Raw genomic sequence first — 18,017 nt, forward strand, 5'->3', positions numbered from 1 at the left:
TGGATTGACTTAGCTTTTAAAACGTGAATCCAGCCCAAAGCACCGTCCACATAGTGTCATATTTTTGCCTGATCAGCAGATTACATTACAAATTTGAAAACCAGATTCAAGATTTAAACTGACTCGCTCTGACAAAAACAAAATAGTCAATTTGCCAATGGATGGACAGAAGTGAAGGGTACAAGTTTACTTCTTTTTTGTCCTGTCCTTGGTAGTTCTACGACAGACTGCCCTCTTCGGCTTGCGCTTGCCCCAGGGCGGTGTGGTTGGCTTTCAGCTGCCAGAGAGTGAACAAGCCCAGTGGCTTTGACCTTTGGCCTCTGTCACGTTCTCACAAGACTTTCAGTGAGTTGACATCCCAAGACACACACACACAAAAAAAGGAAGCAGCACCCGGGATGAAAGAGGTCAGTGGAATTTGAATTCCGCAGTAGTAGCCGGGGTCATAAGTCACTTGAGTACATGTTTATCTTTTTAGTTCCCATGTTGTTTACATAAAGTTGTCCAAGAATGTCCACTGTATGACTGAGGATTTAGTTGGTATTTATAAGTGAACGTTCTCTTTGAATAGAGTTAGAAAAATATGAATATGATTCATTTTTAAAATATTTTTATTAATACTGGCTATATAATCATGTATATTACAAATAAATATATAAAAAATTGGGAAAAAAATCCAAGTAAATATTAAACCTTTAAAATGCAGTGATGACTATGAATGCATATAATAACATTTCTGATGCAATAGTTGTTTAAGTGAACTTGTTTGCGGTGTTCTGAAATGGAAACTCTGTGATTTTATATCCATATGTGCCATAATAAAGTCCATTTACGTAATCATCTAGCACAATCTGACTATGCCCTTTTCCGACTTGGGTCCGGAAGAGACAACAATGACTGGGACGGCAGGTCTCTTCTTTGATTGATAGTCGATCAGCTTGTAGCGTGCATGCGCTCCGCTTGGTGGTCGTGATAGACGAGGGTCAGCAAATCAATCCCACTGCCGCTTCCTTGTCCAGGTGCTTTAAGATTGAGGGTGGTCTGGAAGATTCTCCACACTTTTGCTGACAGGCTCACTCGTTATTGACGCCTGAACAAATTAGGACAAATTCCCCCGTCGATACGCTCATCCATTGTTATTAATGATGCCATTTGCCTTTTCATTGGAATGAGGCCACATTTTTTTCAAAGTCCCTTCTGGTAAAACCCCTGTTAGCCGAAGTCTTTTGTGCGCGTTTATGTTGGCGGCAGTCTGTAAGGACTTGAGGTTGGACTCAAAGACTGTGGGATTAAGGTTTACTGAGGATGCAGCATTTTGACTCAGTTTTCATCCTAAGAAATGAGATCACGTCAGTCTGTTTTGTTGGATGTACCGTATGTAATTCGCACAGCATGCTCAGGACTGAGCACTTGAACAAAGTTAAAGTTCAATAATAATGCAAAGTCCCCCAAATTCAGAAATGTCATCTGCACAAACCACTGAAACCCTTAAAAACGTAAATGTTTCATGTAATTGTAACAGTCCAACAGTCATTCATAGATTTTTTTTTTGGACCAATCAGATTTTAGCTTCTGTGTGTTGCCATGTCAATGTGATGTGCCAAGAATCCTGAGTGCTGTCGTGTAACTTATACTGTACATTTTTTTTTTAAGCAATCAGATTTCAGATTCACCACTCCTCGCATTTGTGCAGGCTGAGAGTGAAGTTGGTATTTTTCCAGCCACAGATGAACTAGTCTATTACTTTATTTTGCAGTCACACAATTGTTGTTCAAGGTTTTGAATTGACATCTTCACTTAACCTCTAATGAAATTGTATCAATCCGTATAGACGTGCATTAAATTATGTCGTTATATATATGATTATATCGATTTTTTTTTTAAGGAATACTAGATAAATGTGCTGACAGTCAATAACTGACTTTCTGAGAGAACCCCAGGCTGGAAATGAAACGTGCTCTCCAAAGCCAAAAACGGAAAGCGAAGAAGCTTAGGAAGCATAAATGACCCTAGGCTTGACAATATGTCACTGAGTTATTTCATAGGCAAGTTGGGTTCGTGGTTCACCTGATGGGAAGTTCTGGAGCAACAGCTTGTTGATTCTTGTTCTATAGATTTTAATAATATTCAAATTGCAATAAATCATAAAACTCAATTGGCAATTTTGTTTTTGGTGGTGAGATTTTATTTCTTCCTCCATAGAAGTAAGATATCTTTTCATGGGGCCAAAAATCCCTGGCAGCGCCCCTGCTAGAAAGTCAAGAGGTTAACGGGAAATCAGCGTTAACTGAGCGTGTTCATCAAACCAAAGGGGGTCACCACAGGGTGGGCGGGGTCAGTTACACAGACCCCCTCACTGATTCATTTTTATATAGCATCTGTCTATTCGGGCACCGCTTGTCATTAATTTCACGATGATCGATTCAAGTGTCCTTCCCCTTTTTGTGCGGGTCGTAGTCGCGTTGTACAAGCTTGCGTGTTGGCCTCCGTTCCCTGGGTGGCCCATCAGACAAAGCAGCTTCATTTGCATGAGTAGGCATTGTTAATTGACTTAAGGCAGGATTAGTGCTAATCAGGTTTTCTGCCCTGGAACCAGTGGCCAATCCTAACCTCATTAGTGGAGGGGAGCGCATCCCATCAGCTTCCCATCAGGCAGTTAATTGATAGAAACCTGAGCACCCAGTTCCCTGTTTGAAACTCATCTAAGTCCCCGTCTTGAGCTTCCTCTTTCACTTTCCTTGTAAACCAGCCAAGGTCAACAAAGAGAACGACTGAATAAAGGGTCGAGGTAGCAGCATGCAGGCTTCAGCAAGGCCGACAGCATTATTCAGACTTTGTGTTCGCAATACTATGTGGATTTGCAGGCCTCTGGACGATAGCCAGACTTTGTATATTAGCAAGACTGGAGGTGTTAACAAGACTGCGAGAGATAGCAAGGCTGTGGGTGTCAAAGAGACTTCAGTGGTGCGCAGTGTAGTAGCGGGATGTATTTGGCATATTGTGTACACTCGTATACTGCACTTAGCCTGCACTGTTGAATATAGTTGTCGTGTATGTAGTTAATGTGTAGTGCATATTTGGTATAAATTTTATTGTATTGCCTCTGGTATGCAAATGAGCCTTTCAACTAATAAAGAATATGCGACTGATATTTAGATGCTGTGGAGTGTGTAGGTGTGTATGCAGTATGCATTTTGCATGTAATGTCTTCTGTAGTTTGAAGCTTATTATGTAGTACAATGCAGGAGTGTTATATACATAAAATATTGCATGTATTTTATTGTTGTGTCATAGACAATGTAGTTTCTGTTCTTTAGTTTACTTGTGTCGAATTTCATTGATATTTTGTATATAATTGGCAAGTGTCTGATATTATCGTCTATATTCGCTTTATCATCATGCGTCTGTGTGCACTTCTTCACGACCAGTACTGACCTCGAGGCATTAAATCGGACACAATAAGAGATAACGAGGGCAAGGATACCTGACGCTCAGACTATATGACATTCTTGTTGTGTGTTACCATGGTGATCGTGACTCACGCACAAGTGTCCATATTGCGTCGCCATAGTGAACTTCCAGTCCTCGTGTACTGTCATGTATTGATGGAGCACACCATCGCATTTGTCAATAATAATAATAATGCTTTTCAAAATCACATTTATAAGACGTTTTTTCCAAGTCATGTCAGAAACCAACATAAATCTTTACGTTTTTTCAGTTTCTTTTGTTTCATTTACAGCCCAATGTTCAATGTGTGTGCCTGTGCGTGTTTGTGTGTGCACCCATACCACTGAGCCATCCTGCCACATTAATCAGCTTCATAATTAAGAGCTGTGAGTCTGTCAGCTACCTTCATGCGCCCTCCTCTTCCCGTCCCCTTAATTTCTGTCTGTCTGACTATTTAATGGCACTGTATTTTTTTTTTCTTTTTTCCGTAATCGTCTCCCACCCCTCCCTTCGCCTGTGCAGAATGGGGATGACATTTATTGAGGGACTAATGGTGGCGTTTCACTGCTCCTAATTTTAGGCTTTAATTGCAATAATTATTTACAAGCCTAATTAGAGTGTCAGACAGACAGTAGCGGCTGAATGGACCAAAACTGGATTGGAAAAAGGGTGGAGTTTGTCGGGCTTTTGGTGATGAAATGTGTGGTCATGCGATATTACTTGTTGGTTGAGCTCATTTAAGGCCTTGTCCATGCTTGCATGCGTTAGGATTTATTTACATGGTGTATGCCTTTATCCGTTTCCATTGCAAACAATAGAAATACAAATAATCTGTCAGTGGTTGGCTGTGCCAACATCATAAGAACCTTTATTAGTGTTTCAAGTACATAAAATAAGTTGATCAGTGATTATGGTAATTCTGGTGTTACTGGTTTGGTCTTTCTGTATACTATTATTTACTCTCCTATATTCAAGTTTTTGTGTGATATTCATGATGATTTCAAAACAGAGCCGCTGGCTAGTGAAGTGGCCCCCAACGGCGTATATCGCAATCCACTCCAGGCCTGGTTGTTAATATCATTATTACTTTTTCATTCCATTGTGATATAACAAGTACGTCTGCTTCACTGTCTGTCCTCATGTCTGATTCATTCTGATTGGCGAAAATTAACTTTTTTTTGTGTGTTACAGTCGTCATTTTTTGTTTTGTTTGCTTTTACCCTCGAGAGAGAGACAAAGGCTCTATGTGTGGACATATTCATCGAGTACACCCGAAGCAATGTGTGTGCTGTGGCCAATATAATCTTTGTGTGTCCTCCACCGTCTCAGTCAACAGTCGTCTGCTAGACGGGCTGCGATCCTTTTCGTCTCCCCAATGGATCAACATGTATATGTATTATTCCCTCTTTTCCGACCACGTCTTCATCCTTTTTCGTCTCTCCTGTCAACATACCATCCAGGGGGAGGTCTCAGTCCCACAATGCCGTTCTTCTCCCCTGTAGCTCCCTTTGGCAAAGCTGTCAGTGTGAGCTCTGGTGATGGATGCAGTGTCGCAGACTCTGTGTGTGTCTGTATCTTTCTCTGGTTCACTAGGTTTTTTATTTCTTTCCCTTTTGGATTTACAAGATGTTGGAGTGTGTCTGTGGGAGTTTCTGTCCATTTGTGAGGTCAGAGGCCACTGATGTTGGACCTGAGAGCGGGCCTGCTGCTTTGTAATTGCACTTCGAGTTCAATTTTTTTACTTGTCGAGTTTGTATCTTTTGCTGTAGACTGTAATATGCAAAGAATGGTCTGGTTTTTACAAGTAGGAGTAAGATTTTGCACTAACACATTTGCTTTGTAACATTAAACATCGATGGCGCTCGCTGCTTTGTGAGGTGCAGGCTTTGTACATGCTATCGTTACTCTTTTCGCTAGCTTGTGAGTTTAATATTAGTGTAATGTGACCGAGACAATTAACATCTTGACATAAGCCAACTGCAAAGTTGTTTATTTTTTTCATCTGTGCAGCCCGCCGTGGCTCTGTCAAAAGTGGCCCACGGACCTGTTGTTGGGAACCATTAATTTACACATAACACAAGATTCACCCATTTCCGATACGGCTTGTCCTTTACACTGTAGGATTGCTGGCGAGCTCTTGCACCTTCTCTGCATCCAATAAAATTGTCTGAAGTCAGCTCAAAATCACTTGCAACCACTAGGGGGCGATGTAGCACATTACTATGATATATTGTGATGTGCTAACCCGCATTTCTAGGCCTCAATCCGAATATTCCTGCAGCGTCTCATCTCATAGTCAGCATCAGAACGCAGTTACAATCAATGGATCTGATCATTCGTGGGCGGAGCAGCTTCCCACATGTTCTCCGAGAGCCCATCAATCAGCGGTGAGAGGGCGGTGTCGATGTGATTCATGTACTGCAATGAAATTGACTTTTGTGGACTGAGCTTGACAAATACAGGGAGAAAAACAACAGCTTTTGAATGCTTGTTGTCACACTAAAGAAGAATGGATGGGCGGATGGATAACGTATATGTGTGCAATATTGCATGAGGAATATTTGAAAGAACACAGGCCTGATAAGGCATCCTGTTGAAATATTACTCTCCTTCTTGACTTATAAATCAGATATCTACAGCCACTAGGGTATCATCCTGTGGAAACAGATAGGCCCGCAGAACTGTGTGTTGGATTTGGGTCGGAAATCCAATGCAACAGCACTAATTTGCCCTGAAAGGTGGGAGAACTCGCAGATGAAGGATTTATTTATTCCAGCTGAAGCAAGTGGGGAGCAGTTAATTTGGCGGTGCCTGTCTGAGAGACGCACTCACACACGTGCGCGCGCACCCACACACACACAAGGCAGTTCGGGCACATTATGTTGATTTTCTTCTCCTGCCAAACAAAGACATGTGGGCTTTTTACCTCTCACTGCTGGAGATCAGTGGCTGTTTCTTCTCCTTCTTCTCACCCACCGAGCATCCTCTCACGGAGATCCAATCATCTCTATGCACAAATAGAAATCATTTGTTCAAAATTTTACCATTGTCATAACCTGATGTACAAAACGTTAAATAGAATTCTGGTCATACTCTCACACCCAAGAAATTACTCCAAAAACAGTACAAAATGAACAATGGCAAGTGGTTAAAAATTAGTTTTGATTCTAAATTGCTCAACTTGATGTGCTGATCTTCTGTTCTCACGTTCACCTCTAACCGCCCCTTGTTGAGGCTGTTCTTTCTTTTTGAGACCAAAGCAAACACAAACCGCAACAGAGTCCATCCTTTTCTTGCTCACTAAACTGAGCTACATAACGTCAATAATCTCATATTGCTTGCCTTGTGGGTACTAATTTTCCCAGATTCTTCAAAAAGAATTGTGGGAGATTTGTGGAATTTCATTTCAAAGGTTCCACCCTTTTAACTCGTCATATGAAGCATTTTCTGACTAATGTCTGTGAAGAATTACATGCAAACACTTCTTAACTCGGAATGGGATGATACACTTTCGCACGATCCGATACGCATCCCGATACTTGGGTGACGATCCGATACCCATTGCAATACTTCAATATTATGAATTATTAACCTTAAAATATGTATTTAAAACAGAGGCATGTGCTCCCAAAATTGAAGCTTGAGAGTCATTTAACATTTATTCAAGTATCACGATTGAAAAGTGCATAAACCCTTTCAGTAACTGTTTCTGACTGACATGAGTGCAAGATAGGGGGGGGGAAAAGAACCATGGTATTGAATATATCGATACACCCCCAATGTATCTGCCCATGGTACAAAAAAGTATCGTGATACACTGCAAAATAATATTTTTTCCCAGCTCTATGCTTTACCAATCTACATAGGCCTTAAAGCGCAGCCAATGAGAGAGTGACAGCATTGTGGTGAGAAGACCATTTAATTTTACTGGGGCAGCACAGTCGAGCACGAATTCAAATGCCATGTGGCACATGAGTGTGCCCTGAGAGATCAGGCATCAGGTGTGCTGCAGGAAATTAACCAATTCACTTGATCCGAAAATGATTTATTTACTGCAAATAATGATTCTTTGTTCATCTATCCATGCCAGTCCTTCTCAAATTGTGGGACGGCCCCCCGTGTGGGGTGCGATGCCACGGGCCGGGTCATGTTGGATCCCAGAGAGCAATTTTTTACGTGTAATTGCACATCCACTACAGTAGGTGGCAGTGGCACTAGAATGTGGTTAGCGTGTCTGCCTCACAGTGTTCTCCCCGTCATCCCACATTCACACACAAAGGCTCCAGCTCCTTGTAACCTTGAACATGATAAGTAGTTCAGAAGATGAATGGACTTATTTACGCTGTTTGCACGCGTCTATTTTTGCTATGGGGGAATTTTGTGATTGTCCACCGAGACTATCATTTGCGTGTGCGTTGTTCACAGTTTGTGCATTATGTATACACACCATCGAGACCCTCTGTGGACTTTCCCCTCTGATCAATACACCAAGGAGGGCCCCCTTATCCCTCACACACTTCCTACATGCCACACACACACACTCTCACTCTTGTTGATGTGCGATGGCCTTGGCGGCTTCCTCATTAGCGGCCGCATTGACAGTCGGGCGTCCCGCCGAGAGAGCGAGAGATGCACTCTGACAGACAGTCGAGAAATTCATCGAAATTCCAGTGTCAGGAGTTAACCCTCACCAAGCCTGAGGCAAGCTAGAGGAGAATAACGTGTGACGTGCGGACTGACAGAAATGAACATAGTCATAAAACACATACGAGAAGATATGATGCGATCTTTCTTGAATGCCGGATGTCTTTGGGTTTTATGCATGCTTGTGACGCTTAAACAACAAGTCTACTTTGTGTGTAACTAATCAATCAATACAACACTTGATTGTATCATGTTTTGAAGCCGTGTGGCCAATGGCAGCCAAAAGTGTCAATCAACCCAATAATTCTACGACAGGCCGCACTTGCGCCATTGACTTTATTTTGCGGATGAGTGCCTTATTTAATTGGGAGAAGGCGAGCAAAAGCTCAGTCAACAAAAGCTCAGTTGGCTCCCTTGCTTGTCCAAAAAGTGGATTGAGGACATAAATAATTGATACACTCCTGACTGCATCGACCGCTTTGACTTTTTTATATTGCACACAGCTTGATTCATTCACTCCATTGTTTTATACACTCTGTGTCTCCTCATCGCTCCTTTGCTCACTTTCCTGTTTCCCCTGCTCTGGTTCGTCTTCTATTCTCGACCGATTCTATTCTCCCTCCTTTTGCTCTCTGTGTCTCCCCCAACTTGTCTCATCCTGCTTACTCTCTTGCGTCTCCTCCCATTTGCTTTTCTCTGTCCCCCCCTCTGCATCTCCTCCTGTCTCCTCCTGTGTCTTTCCTCGCGTCGCCTCTATTTCTCCTACGCTACGTGCTCCTGGCTCTCTTCGAGCGTCTTCAATATCGCATCTTGCTTCTTTTTCCTGCATCTCCTCCTGGGTTTGTGACTTCTCCTATTTCTCATTATTTAGCTACACCAGCTAGTCCTCCTTCGTCTCATCTTTTGTCTTCTTAGCCCCCCCCCCATGTCCTATATCTCCTTCCATTTGTCTCCTCCCTCTCTTGTTTCTCCTCTCCTGATCCCTTTCTTTCTATCTTGCCTCTCCTGTCTCTTCTAATGCTCCGTCTCTTCATGCTACCAGTTTAGCACGGAACACATGTTGGATTCCCGGTTCATCCTTCATTTATTTCTGTTGCCTTTTAAACTTTTCAAGGTGAATTTCTATCTCATATTTTTGGAGTGCTGACTTAGTTTTGTGTGAACTTCTAATCTTGGACATGCGAAAAGAGCAGGGCTTTGCCCAGATGAGAGGAGACACTAATGAGTTCACATTTGGAAGTCAGCAGAACACATTGAACTGTATTATTACCTCTTTATATTCACTATCATGACCAGAGGGTCAGCATTAATGTGGCACTGTCGCTCGAGTTCAAGCGGCGGACAGTGAGGCCGACGTCTGACCCCTCATCCCTTTTTTTCCCTCCCCTCTCTTTCTCCCGATGAGTCGCCACAATCCTTGCTGTGCCAAGAGGAGGCACTAAATTCTCTGGAAATGTTAGGTTGGAAGACATTCAATACTTTCTAAATCCCCCCCCAAAAAAACTTGTTTGTGCTTGTTTTGCACAGAAATAACATTTTGGGAGCTTGTCTTGCATAGAAGTGAATTTTGGGAGATGAAACAAAGTTTGGAGACCAGTCAGGGACCTCCTGTTGATTAATCCTGTAATGTGAGACGATGCTCTCTCACGTCAGCTCTAATTAGTCACCACGCAAGAGAGGAAGTTGGGAAGGAAGGAAGGGATCTGATGGCTTCATGAAAGATGAAGTAACGTGGCTATTTTGGACTAAAATCAGAAAAGAAATACAGAAAACTGTCTTGCTGATTTGCCACTCGCGGCATATTCCAAAGATTTGACCAAATTCCACAAACAAAATCCATTTTTTTGTTAGTTTGCCCTTTCTTTATCTTTAATGCGCTCTATACTTACATGAAAAAATCTGTATTTTCCCAGTTAGACTATTTAATGATGCCAAGAAGATGAACAACACTGGCCTGTGGAGCCTTACAAGCGCACAGCTGCAGAAGAAGGTCCTAATGTATCCAAAATGGTTGCTTGTTCTTATCCCGTCTTAGCCAATCCCACGCAGGAGCGCCGTATAACCGAAACAATGGGTTGGTCTCTTCCTACAGTGTGCGTGACTCCTTAACTGGTTTCAACTCATAAGAGCTCATAGTGTGCCATAAGATGAGAAAGGTGCAGATCGTCCAGCTATTGAAGGTGTGAGCGTTTTCCAATCTGATGACGAGTTAAAACAGTGGCAGGGTTCCCTCCCTTTTTTCAACCACATTCCAAAAACCTACAATTGTCCATAGGTGGGAATGTGAGTATGAGTGCTTGGTTGTCCATATGTGGTCGTCGTAGCATCGCTAAAATAACCAATCCTAAGTGAGACCTAACAATTGTGCTCAGTTCTGTACATCTTTCATCTCTTAAACCCCCGACACATCCTAGACTGACTCCCCACACTGCAATTTAATAAAAGCAGGACAATGAAAATCAATGCTGTTTTTTTTTTTTTTTTTTAGACAAAATGTGTTTGCGTCAAACAGCTTGTCAGCGAGCCCCCTGACATCTGCAACAGCAACACTGTGAAAGCACTTCCTCGTACTGTGAAACAGAGCTGTCTGCGGGCAGGGAGACATTTGGATTTCCGACCTCGAGTTTCTTTGTTTTATTTTGGATCTTTACGTCTTGCTGTTCTGTCCACATGTGGATGCCGTTAATTATTTTTACATATTTGCTGCCACAATGTGGCTTGGAAGCAATCAGCCCAGTGGTTAGTGGCAAAGCAAGGCACGGAGGGCTCAATGGACCTACAGCGCTTGCCCGTTTCGTCCCAAAATCCAATATAGTTAACTGGTATGAATCTCAAGGCCATTTTATCCTTACAGTGACTACGACGTCTCCGAAGAACTTTTCATCACTCCTCGCAAGGCCAAACATTCCCCTTATCCCGCACGTGATGCTTATAAAATATTGTGAAATGTTCTATTGTAAAGCACATCACACACTAACTTTGGCATTGTAAATCCAGCTTGTAAAAAAATGACCTGTATTTGTGTTGAGATTTTTTTTCACAACAGTACTGAGGTGAACCAAGTTCCCACATACAATATTGGGTAAGCGTCAGCAAATGTTACTCACTTGTGCTACTCTGTAAACAAATACAGTGCATCTCAGCCAGCTAGCGAAGGTCATAGCTAGCAATATGTATTTGAAAGTATGTCAAACAGATTTGTGTGTGTTCCCTTATTGGTAGTGCTCTTCTTGCTGTATGCAACTTGGCCACTTAGGAGCAGTGTGGGTTTTCGCATTGGGATGCTCCCTAGTCACAATCGAGTTTTGTTAATACAACTTGCTTTTCTCAGTGTAGTAAGAACATATGTCTGTGCGTTTTGTTGAGTTTCTAGTTGTATACATTCCTACAGCATTTGTGGATAATTATCTGTTCTTTTGAGTGATATAAATGATGCAAGTAGCGTGCTAATTTTCATTAGCGGGTCAATGGCATTTTTCTGTTAGCTAGCTGTATTCCTTTTAGCCTTAAGCTTGCTATTTTGGGGAGCTAAGCAAGGTGAAGTATATTTTGTATGAGAGTGCAAAATTCTCTGTTTTTATGTGTTTAGTTTTATAGTGTGTAATAATAATGGAGTGTAATAAACAGCTTGAAACACGCAACTTTGCACTCCTTTTGAGGGACTGTTCACAAGCTTCCATTTTCTCTGGTCTGCTCAGCAAGGGCAGAGTGGCACATATTTTCAGTGTCTATTAAAGTATAATTAATTCTTCTTAACTTCAATAAAATAGTTTGTGACCTTTCTAAAATAGGAAGATCCTGGTCCGAGTTTTTTTTTCAACATTTAAGAAGCACTGATTTAGATGTTTTATACATGTATTTGATTCACGTTCTTGTATATTTTATTCTACTCTATTTTCATTATTGCGTGACTATATTCTGTTTTCTTTATTCTTAGTTACGACTCTTCTCATTTTATTGACTTCATTTGTGTAGCTTTTTCTTTTTTACATTAATCTTGTAATCACTACTCTACTGGAGGTGTATCAATTGGGAAGGCTCTCGAGTGACTTTCTTGCGTTTCTCAGAAGGTTCAAATCTCTTAGCTCATCTTCAGAAGCACTAACGTGATGCTCGCTTGCATGGCAGAGGGAGGATGTGTTAACATGAGGAGATTTGGCTATTGTCCTTCGCACTCTCAGTGGCATAACAAGTACAGATTAAAGCAGAAAATGCTGGCTTCGGGGGCCGTGGGGGACTTTAGGGGCCCTTAGATTTCTGAACTGGGAGTATTTGCTCTTCTTTTGTGCTCATGTCCTTTGCAAACACTCGCGGGTACGCTCCAGCCTCACTAGCCTCTCTCGACTGCATTGGTATTGTGTTGGTGATCGATGTTACTCATTCCAGTGATGTGGTAGCCTGGCTAGCCCTCATTAAAAATAGAGAACGTGGGGCGGAGCAGTCGATGTGCATGTCTATACATCTTTAAAAGGAAGTAAAGGAGATCCCAAAGGTGCCAGCTGTTTCACCATGCACAGCCGAGGGGGTTTGAAGGTTGGAGGTACGGCAGCATACATGCGGGTTTGTTCCTGGGGTCAGAGCCTGGACCGTTGCCTTGGAAACAGCCCACAAAATAGCTTCCCGCGCATTACTGCTGACAGTGTCATTTTTTTTTTTCCTTCTTCTATCGGTCGCCTCATCATAGAGAGGCGCATCTGGCACCACGTAGAGCAGGTCTCCTCCAACAAGCAAGCAATGGGACATTTCCACTTCACTCAACCTTCCTTTAAAGATCCACCTTTATTCTCTCTGCCTCTTTCTTCTCCTTCTCGGCTGTCGCTGCTCGGCCATCCATCACTGAGCTGCGGCGAACGTTGGCCGGGTCTCGCGACAGCAGCGTGGAGGGGCTGGAATGGAGCCATTTGTCTTCTGTCACAAAGACACAGAAACAAATGAAAGCTTCGCTCTCAAGAGCACGTACGTTGTCGGTGCCACCGTGGAAACAACTTCATACCACTGGCGACACGTCTTCCTTCAAAGCTATCATGACAATATAAACAGCTCTAGTGAGAATTGGACTGAATGAAAGCTTGGTTCGTGTTCAGAATGAAATGTAAGATTTTTTTATTTAAATAGAAAAAAGATATTTTTCAATGTTCTTTTTATTTCCCCACCAAAAAAAAGCGCTTTTTTTTCTCTTTTCAACTTGTTGATGGAGATTTTTGTGTTAAAAAGGACATTTGAAGTCCAAGGACTTTCCGTTTGCTGTTATACGGATGGAGAAAAAGCGACTCTCTACATTTGAAGATACTTGCTTTTATTAAACAGCAAATAATTGTACATATTTTCTATATAATTAGAACATTTTGAAAAGCAAATGTAAAAGATGTCTAGTCATTAGAAGACCATGTTTTTGACAATTAATTATAATACAATTTATTTTGGATTCTTTGCATGTCACCCAAGGTCACCTCACAGCGGTGGTCCCCAACCACAGGCCCGTGGCCCACGACCGGTCTGCGCGCCGCTTTGGACAGGCCGTGGATGAAAAAAAAAAACACTACTCCTTATTGTCTCGGTTGCATTACAGTAATATTAAACACACAAGCAAGCGAAATGGGTAATGAAATGAGTAAGCACATATCAATCCCTCTCATCACATAAAGCGGCAAGTGCCATCCACTGCCACAAACACACACACACACGCACACACAATATGAGATAATATTATAGACAACACATATAGTTTCTACGGCTTTTCTGTTTCGAGTGCAGTGAGCTCTCCAAGCTGACTTCGGACGAGAGCCGGGGTACACCCTGGACTGGTCGCCAAGACAAACAACCATTTACATGCTGCTTCAAATCTATAGTGGCATTTTGGATTCTTTCATTTAAGGTATATGTTTTTGTAAATGTGTCAGGAAAAATCCCACGCAAGCATGGAGAGACCATGGAAAACCTTCGACAGAACCTTTTTTTTTTTTTGACACATCCAAAGCCCCATTGACATTGCTTTAGTAATGGAGGCCCATTCAGCCCGATCTTAAGTACGTTGTTTTTCTAACCCTCTGCTGCCAGTTACTGACATTACCAAAGAGGGTGACTCCAGCTCTTAAATAACACCCCTGCTGAGGTCGTCTTAAGCTGGTATTGTATTAACATTCATTTGCGGGAGCAGAGGGTTCCTCTTTCGGTGACACTCGCCCGCAGATCAGCAGAGGTGATTCGAGCGACTGCTGCGTATCTTCCCCCAAAACAATGATGTGTGCAAACTATGCGCGCACGCACACACATACACGCATAGTAGAAGAGGCGTCATTGTGCAGCCCTGCTGTGTTGAGTGACTGTAGCGTGTGCTGGGCAACAGCTGCTGTATCCCCCCCAACACCACTCCTGGCCCATGCTTTCTCTCAGTACAAAGCACAACACAGCAGTAAAGTCTTATTTTTCATTTCGTCATTTTTCTCTCTTTTCTTGATTCACTCAGGAGTACTTTAATTCTTGTGTTAGTCCAACTGAAATTGGCTTTTCATGGCACATGGAAATATATTTTCATGTCAATCTGCAGTCATACCAAAACAAATCACATTTTTCATGGTCACCCCACCTGGCAAGAAATCAGTTTATTATTGGATAAGTGATAAGCAAACATGATTAAGAGGCAGTCGAGTGTATAGGCACAGCAAATTGGTAAGGAAAGACCCATTATGGATTGAAAACAAGGTTTGCGCAGCATTCGGTAATTCATTATCCCAAAGGTGCGTCAACGCTAGTGGTCGAGCTAATAGGTTAGAAAATCTAAACTAGACCAGGCTGTGCATGAGTACAACCGCTTTTGCTGCAACTTGCTGTCTGCCGACGGCCGTGTTCGTCATCCGTCTGCAACTCATTACAGCGCGCCACCTGTTTGTCCCCAAGCAAGTCCTCCTTGAGGTGATGGGGGGTCAATCTAACAGGAGCGTCCGCGGCAGAGACGCAGCACAGTGTAAGGATTGTCCTGCAGTGTCAATGGCCCCCTTTGTCACCCTCCCTTAACCATAAACCTCCCCCTCGTCTTGACACTCTATTGCTGTCGGGGTTCGAACAGGTGGGGGGTTATTGAGCTTTTTGAGAAGCAAGGGCTGAACAAAGAGCTGATATGATACAGTCTGGAAGAGTGTTCCTCACGGCAGCTGAGGCCAACGTTTGCTGTCAGCTACATTTAATATGATATTGAGAAGGGGCAACTCGGTAGATGAGTGCGTCGCCGTGTTGCCGCAAACAGAAGGTCTCGGATTTGAATATTCAGTACAGTATGTCGCCTCTACTCTTTTGTACTGTTGGATTCATTGAAATCTTTAAATTGTACATTGACTTAATTCTCTTCCCTCATTACAAAAACATTAGGTTACAAACTAAGACGAAACATGTTGGTTTAGAAGTGTGAAATACTGAAAGTTTGTTGGTTGAAGACTAAATTGTACTTCAGTGGTGATTAAAATATGTTATGTTGTTCCAAAAACTCAACATTGACACAGATATTTGCAAAACATGTTTGCGCCAACAAAAATTAAATAGCATTGTTTGGCAAGCAACTTAAAATGTCTCTCGCTAAGCTATCGTATAAGGACAAATTTACATCCGAGATACGTTATTTGGATAGAGCCTCTGAATGAAAAAGCTAATTCTAAAAGTGCCAGGCTCAAATTTCCAACATCGCACACACAGTCGACTACATTATTACACGTTATACTACATTATAGAGAGGATTGGCCGGAAAAAGACGACATTCAATTCTACAAAAGTGTCATAAATGCAACAAATGCTTTGTTTTTTCCTTTGCACACTTCACAGTTCATTCCAAGCCAAAAATTATCACCACAATACATTTCACACTGTCGTCAGCCGTGAGCACATGGTTCCAAAAACATTCCAAACGTTATTTTCACCCGTTCATTTCACCCATCGTCAATTACAGCGGGGCACCTCATGAGCTATTGATCGTGGCTGCACTCTGTCAGAGTTTGTTGTCATTAGCCAGCGAGGCAATTGCAAGGAAAGACAGACAGGAGTGAGATGTTAATCTGACTCTGAAAAATCACCTTTCCATCATTTTTATCTAAAGTGGTGTCACAGTGTTCTCTGGTATGAACAAGAACATCGCCTAAGACTCTTAAACACGCCCACTGACAACTGTTTGGCTCTCTTGTTTTTAGTGTTCTCACATCTTTAACCTTGTAAAAAGACACTTTGGCATTTTCTTAAGTCTGGCCAAGCACTGCCTGTACCTTGGTGGACAGATGCCGTGGTGCAGACGGAAGCCAAGTGATGGCATGAGAAGCCTCTCTCTCCGGGCCAACTGATCCCAGCTGCTCACTGCTGGTTCTCTGGCTGGCCATCAAGGCGACAGTTGCCTGATAGTTGACAACGACGTACAAGCAGCGGCCAAGCCATTCATTTTATTCACTGAAAGAAAGAATCAACAGCGGACACATTAGATCATTTCAGTCAGGGGGAAATGACCGCATCGTGTCTTCACATGTGAATGATGCTGACGGCTGTTGTCGTTGGAGCGTTGTCTTTTGCGTGAGTGTGATTATCAAGTTGTGTTTGTGAAGATCGTTGTTGTGAAATGTGATTGAGGTTACGTGTTTCACTACTCGGCAGCAACAGCATGAGATCAGAAGATATCAAAAAAGAAAGGGGATGTTCGGAATGTGAGCGGATATTGGTTCAACGTCAACTATTGTATAAATAACTTTATCTGATGGACTTTCTCAAAAAAAAAAAAGTTGACTTTACTTGAGTAGTTGAAAGTGAAGAAGCTTTGCACAAAGCTTCCGGCTTTATTTCCTTTCTGCTTTTTTTTTTTTTTTTAATTTGTTCAGATTTTGTTCAAAATATTTTGTTTTTTTTTTTTTACTTTTGCAATGACTAAATAAACTAAAAATAAACTAAATAAAAATAAAAAATCTTGTTATATCTTTACAAAAAAAATCCTTTTGGTGCAAAAAATTTTAAGACAGCATTTATTATATTTTGCTGCGGGCCTGTCAGCTTTCACAATCGTGACAGACGGACTAATGTATGAAAAATGTAATTGGATATATGAACTCGAAAGGGACATTTTTCCAATTGCTCATCGTTAGCACAAATCCAAGTTCTTCGCAGAGGTTCTCCATGTTTGCTAAAGTTACTAAGTTGATTTATGTCTTTCCTATTTGCTTGTAGGTGACCCAAGTTCCCATCGAGTCATGTGAGCAGTACGGGACGTGTGGCGAGTGTTTGAGCTCCGGGGACCCGCACTGCGGCTGGTGTGTGCTGCACAACATGTGAGTCACAAACATTAAACTCTGAGTCAAGGAGGAAATGAGACCACCTTACATTTCCTCACTTTCATTGGCTGTGTAATCAATATGACCCAATAAGACTGAACGACGAAGCACGGAGTGACACCCGCTGGTCCAGAGATGCAATTACATCACAAGCACACGTCGCGACGAGAGAAAACGAATGCCACCATTTGTGTAAATGGAAGTGAGCTTGATGAAATGACATCTTGAAGCAGGGAGGACACAAGTGGCACAGTCCCGCCAAAAATCGAAAAACATTCCTATCTTGTCTGTTCTTTGTTTCTTGAGCACGCAGTCATCAGTCTGAGTTGTTTGTCAGCTGCCGCATTTTGAATTCCCCACTTTTATTTTTAGGCTTGCGGGGTGCAAAATCAGCCCCTCTCTCTGAAGGTATAGACGAATATTTGTGTGTGTCAAAGCATAGCTGCAATCATCATTATCGCGATGGCGGCCCCAAAGTGCACTTAAAGTAATTTGCATCACTCCAAAGCCGGGACAGGACAAATAATTGCCTAGCGACAAGGTAATTCAACATGTTCCTGCATAGGTGGGAAGAGGGGCGGGGGGGGAGCTCGGATTGGGGAGCTTTATATTCGTTACTGTCTGCGTGCC

The 18,017-nt window shown here is 42.3% G+C and overlaps 1 protein-coding gene across 1 annotated transcript in view; it reads left to right on the plus strand.

The window, feature by feature from the left end:
- plxna2 (plexin A2) overlaps positions 1-18,017 on the plus strand; it is a 175,454-nt gene that overhangs the window by 91,454 nt on the left and 65,983 nt on the right. Inside the window, exon 5 of the mRNA XM_088289798.1 lies at positions 17,284-17,384. Coding sequence (XP_088145924.1) covers positions 17,284-17,384 — 101 coding nt within the window. The remainder of the gene's footprint in view (positions 1-17,283; positions 17,385-18,017) is intronic.

The sequence above is a fragment of the Idiotropiscis lumnitzeri genome, chromosome 3 (genome assembly GCF_059441095.1).
Source record: "Idiotropiscis lumnitzeri isolate Australia: NSW breed Sydney's pygmy pipehorse chromosome 3, RoL_Ilum_1.0, whole genome shotgun sequence".
Lineage (NCBI taxonomy): Eukaryota > Metazoa > Chordata > Actinopteri > Syngnathiformes > Syngnathidae > Idiotropiscis > Idiotropiscis lumnitzeri.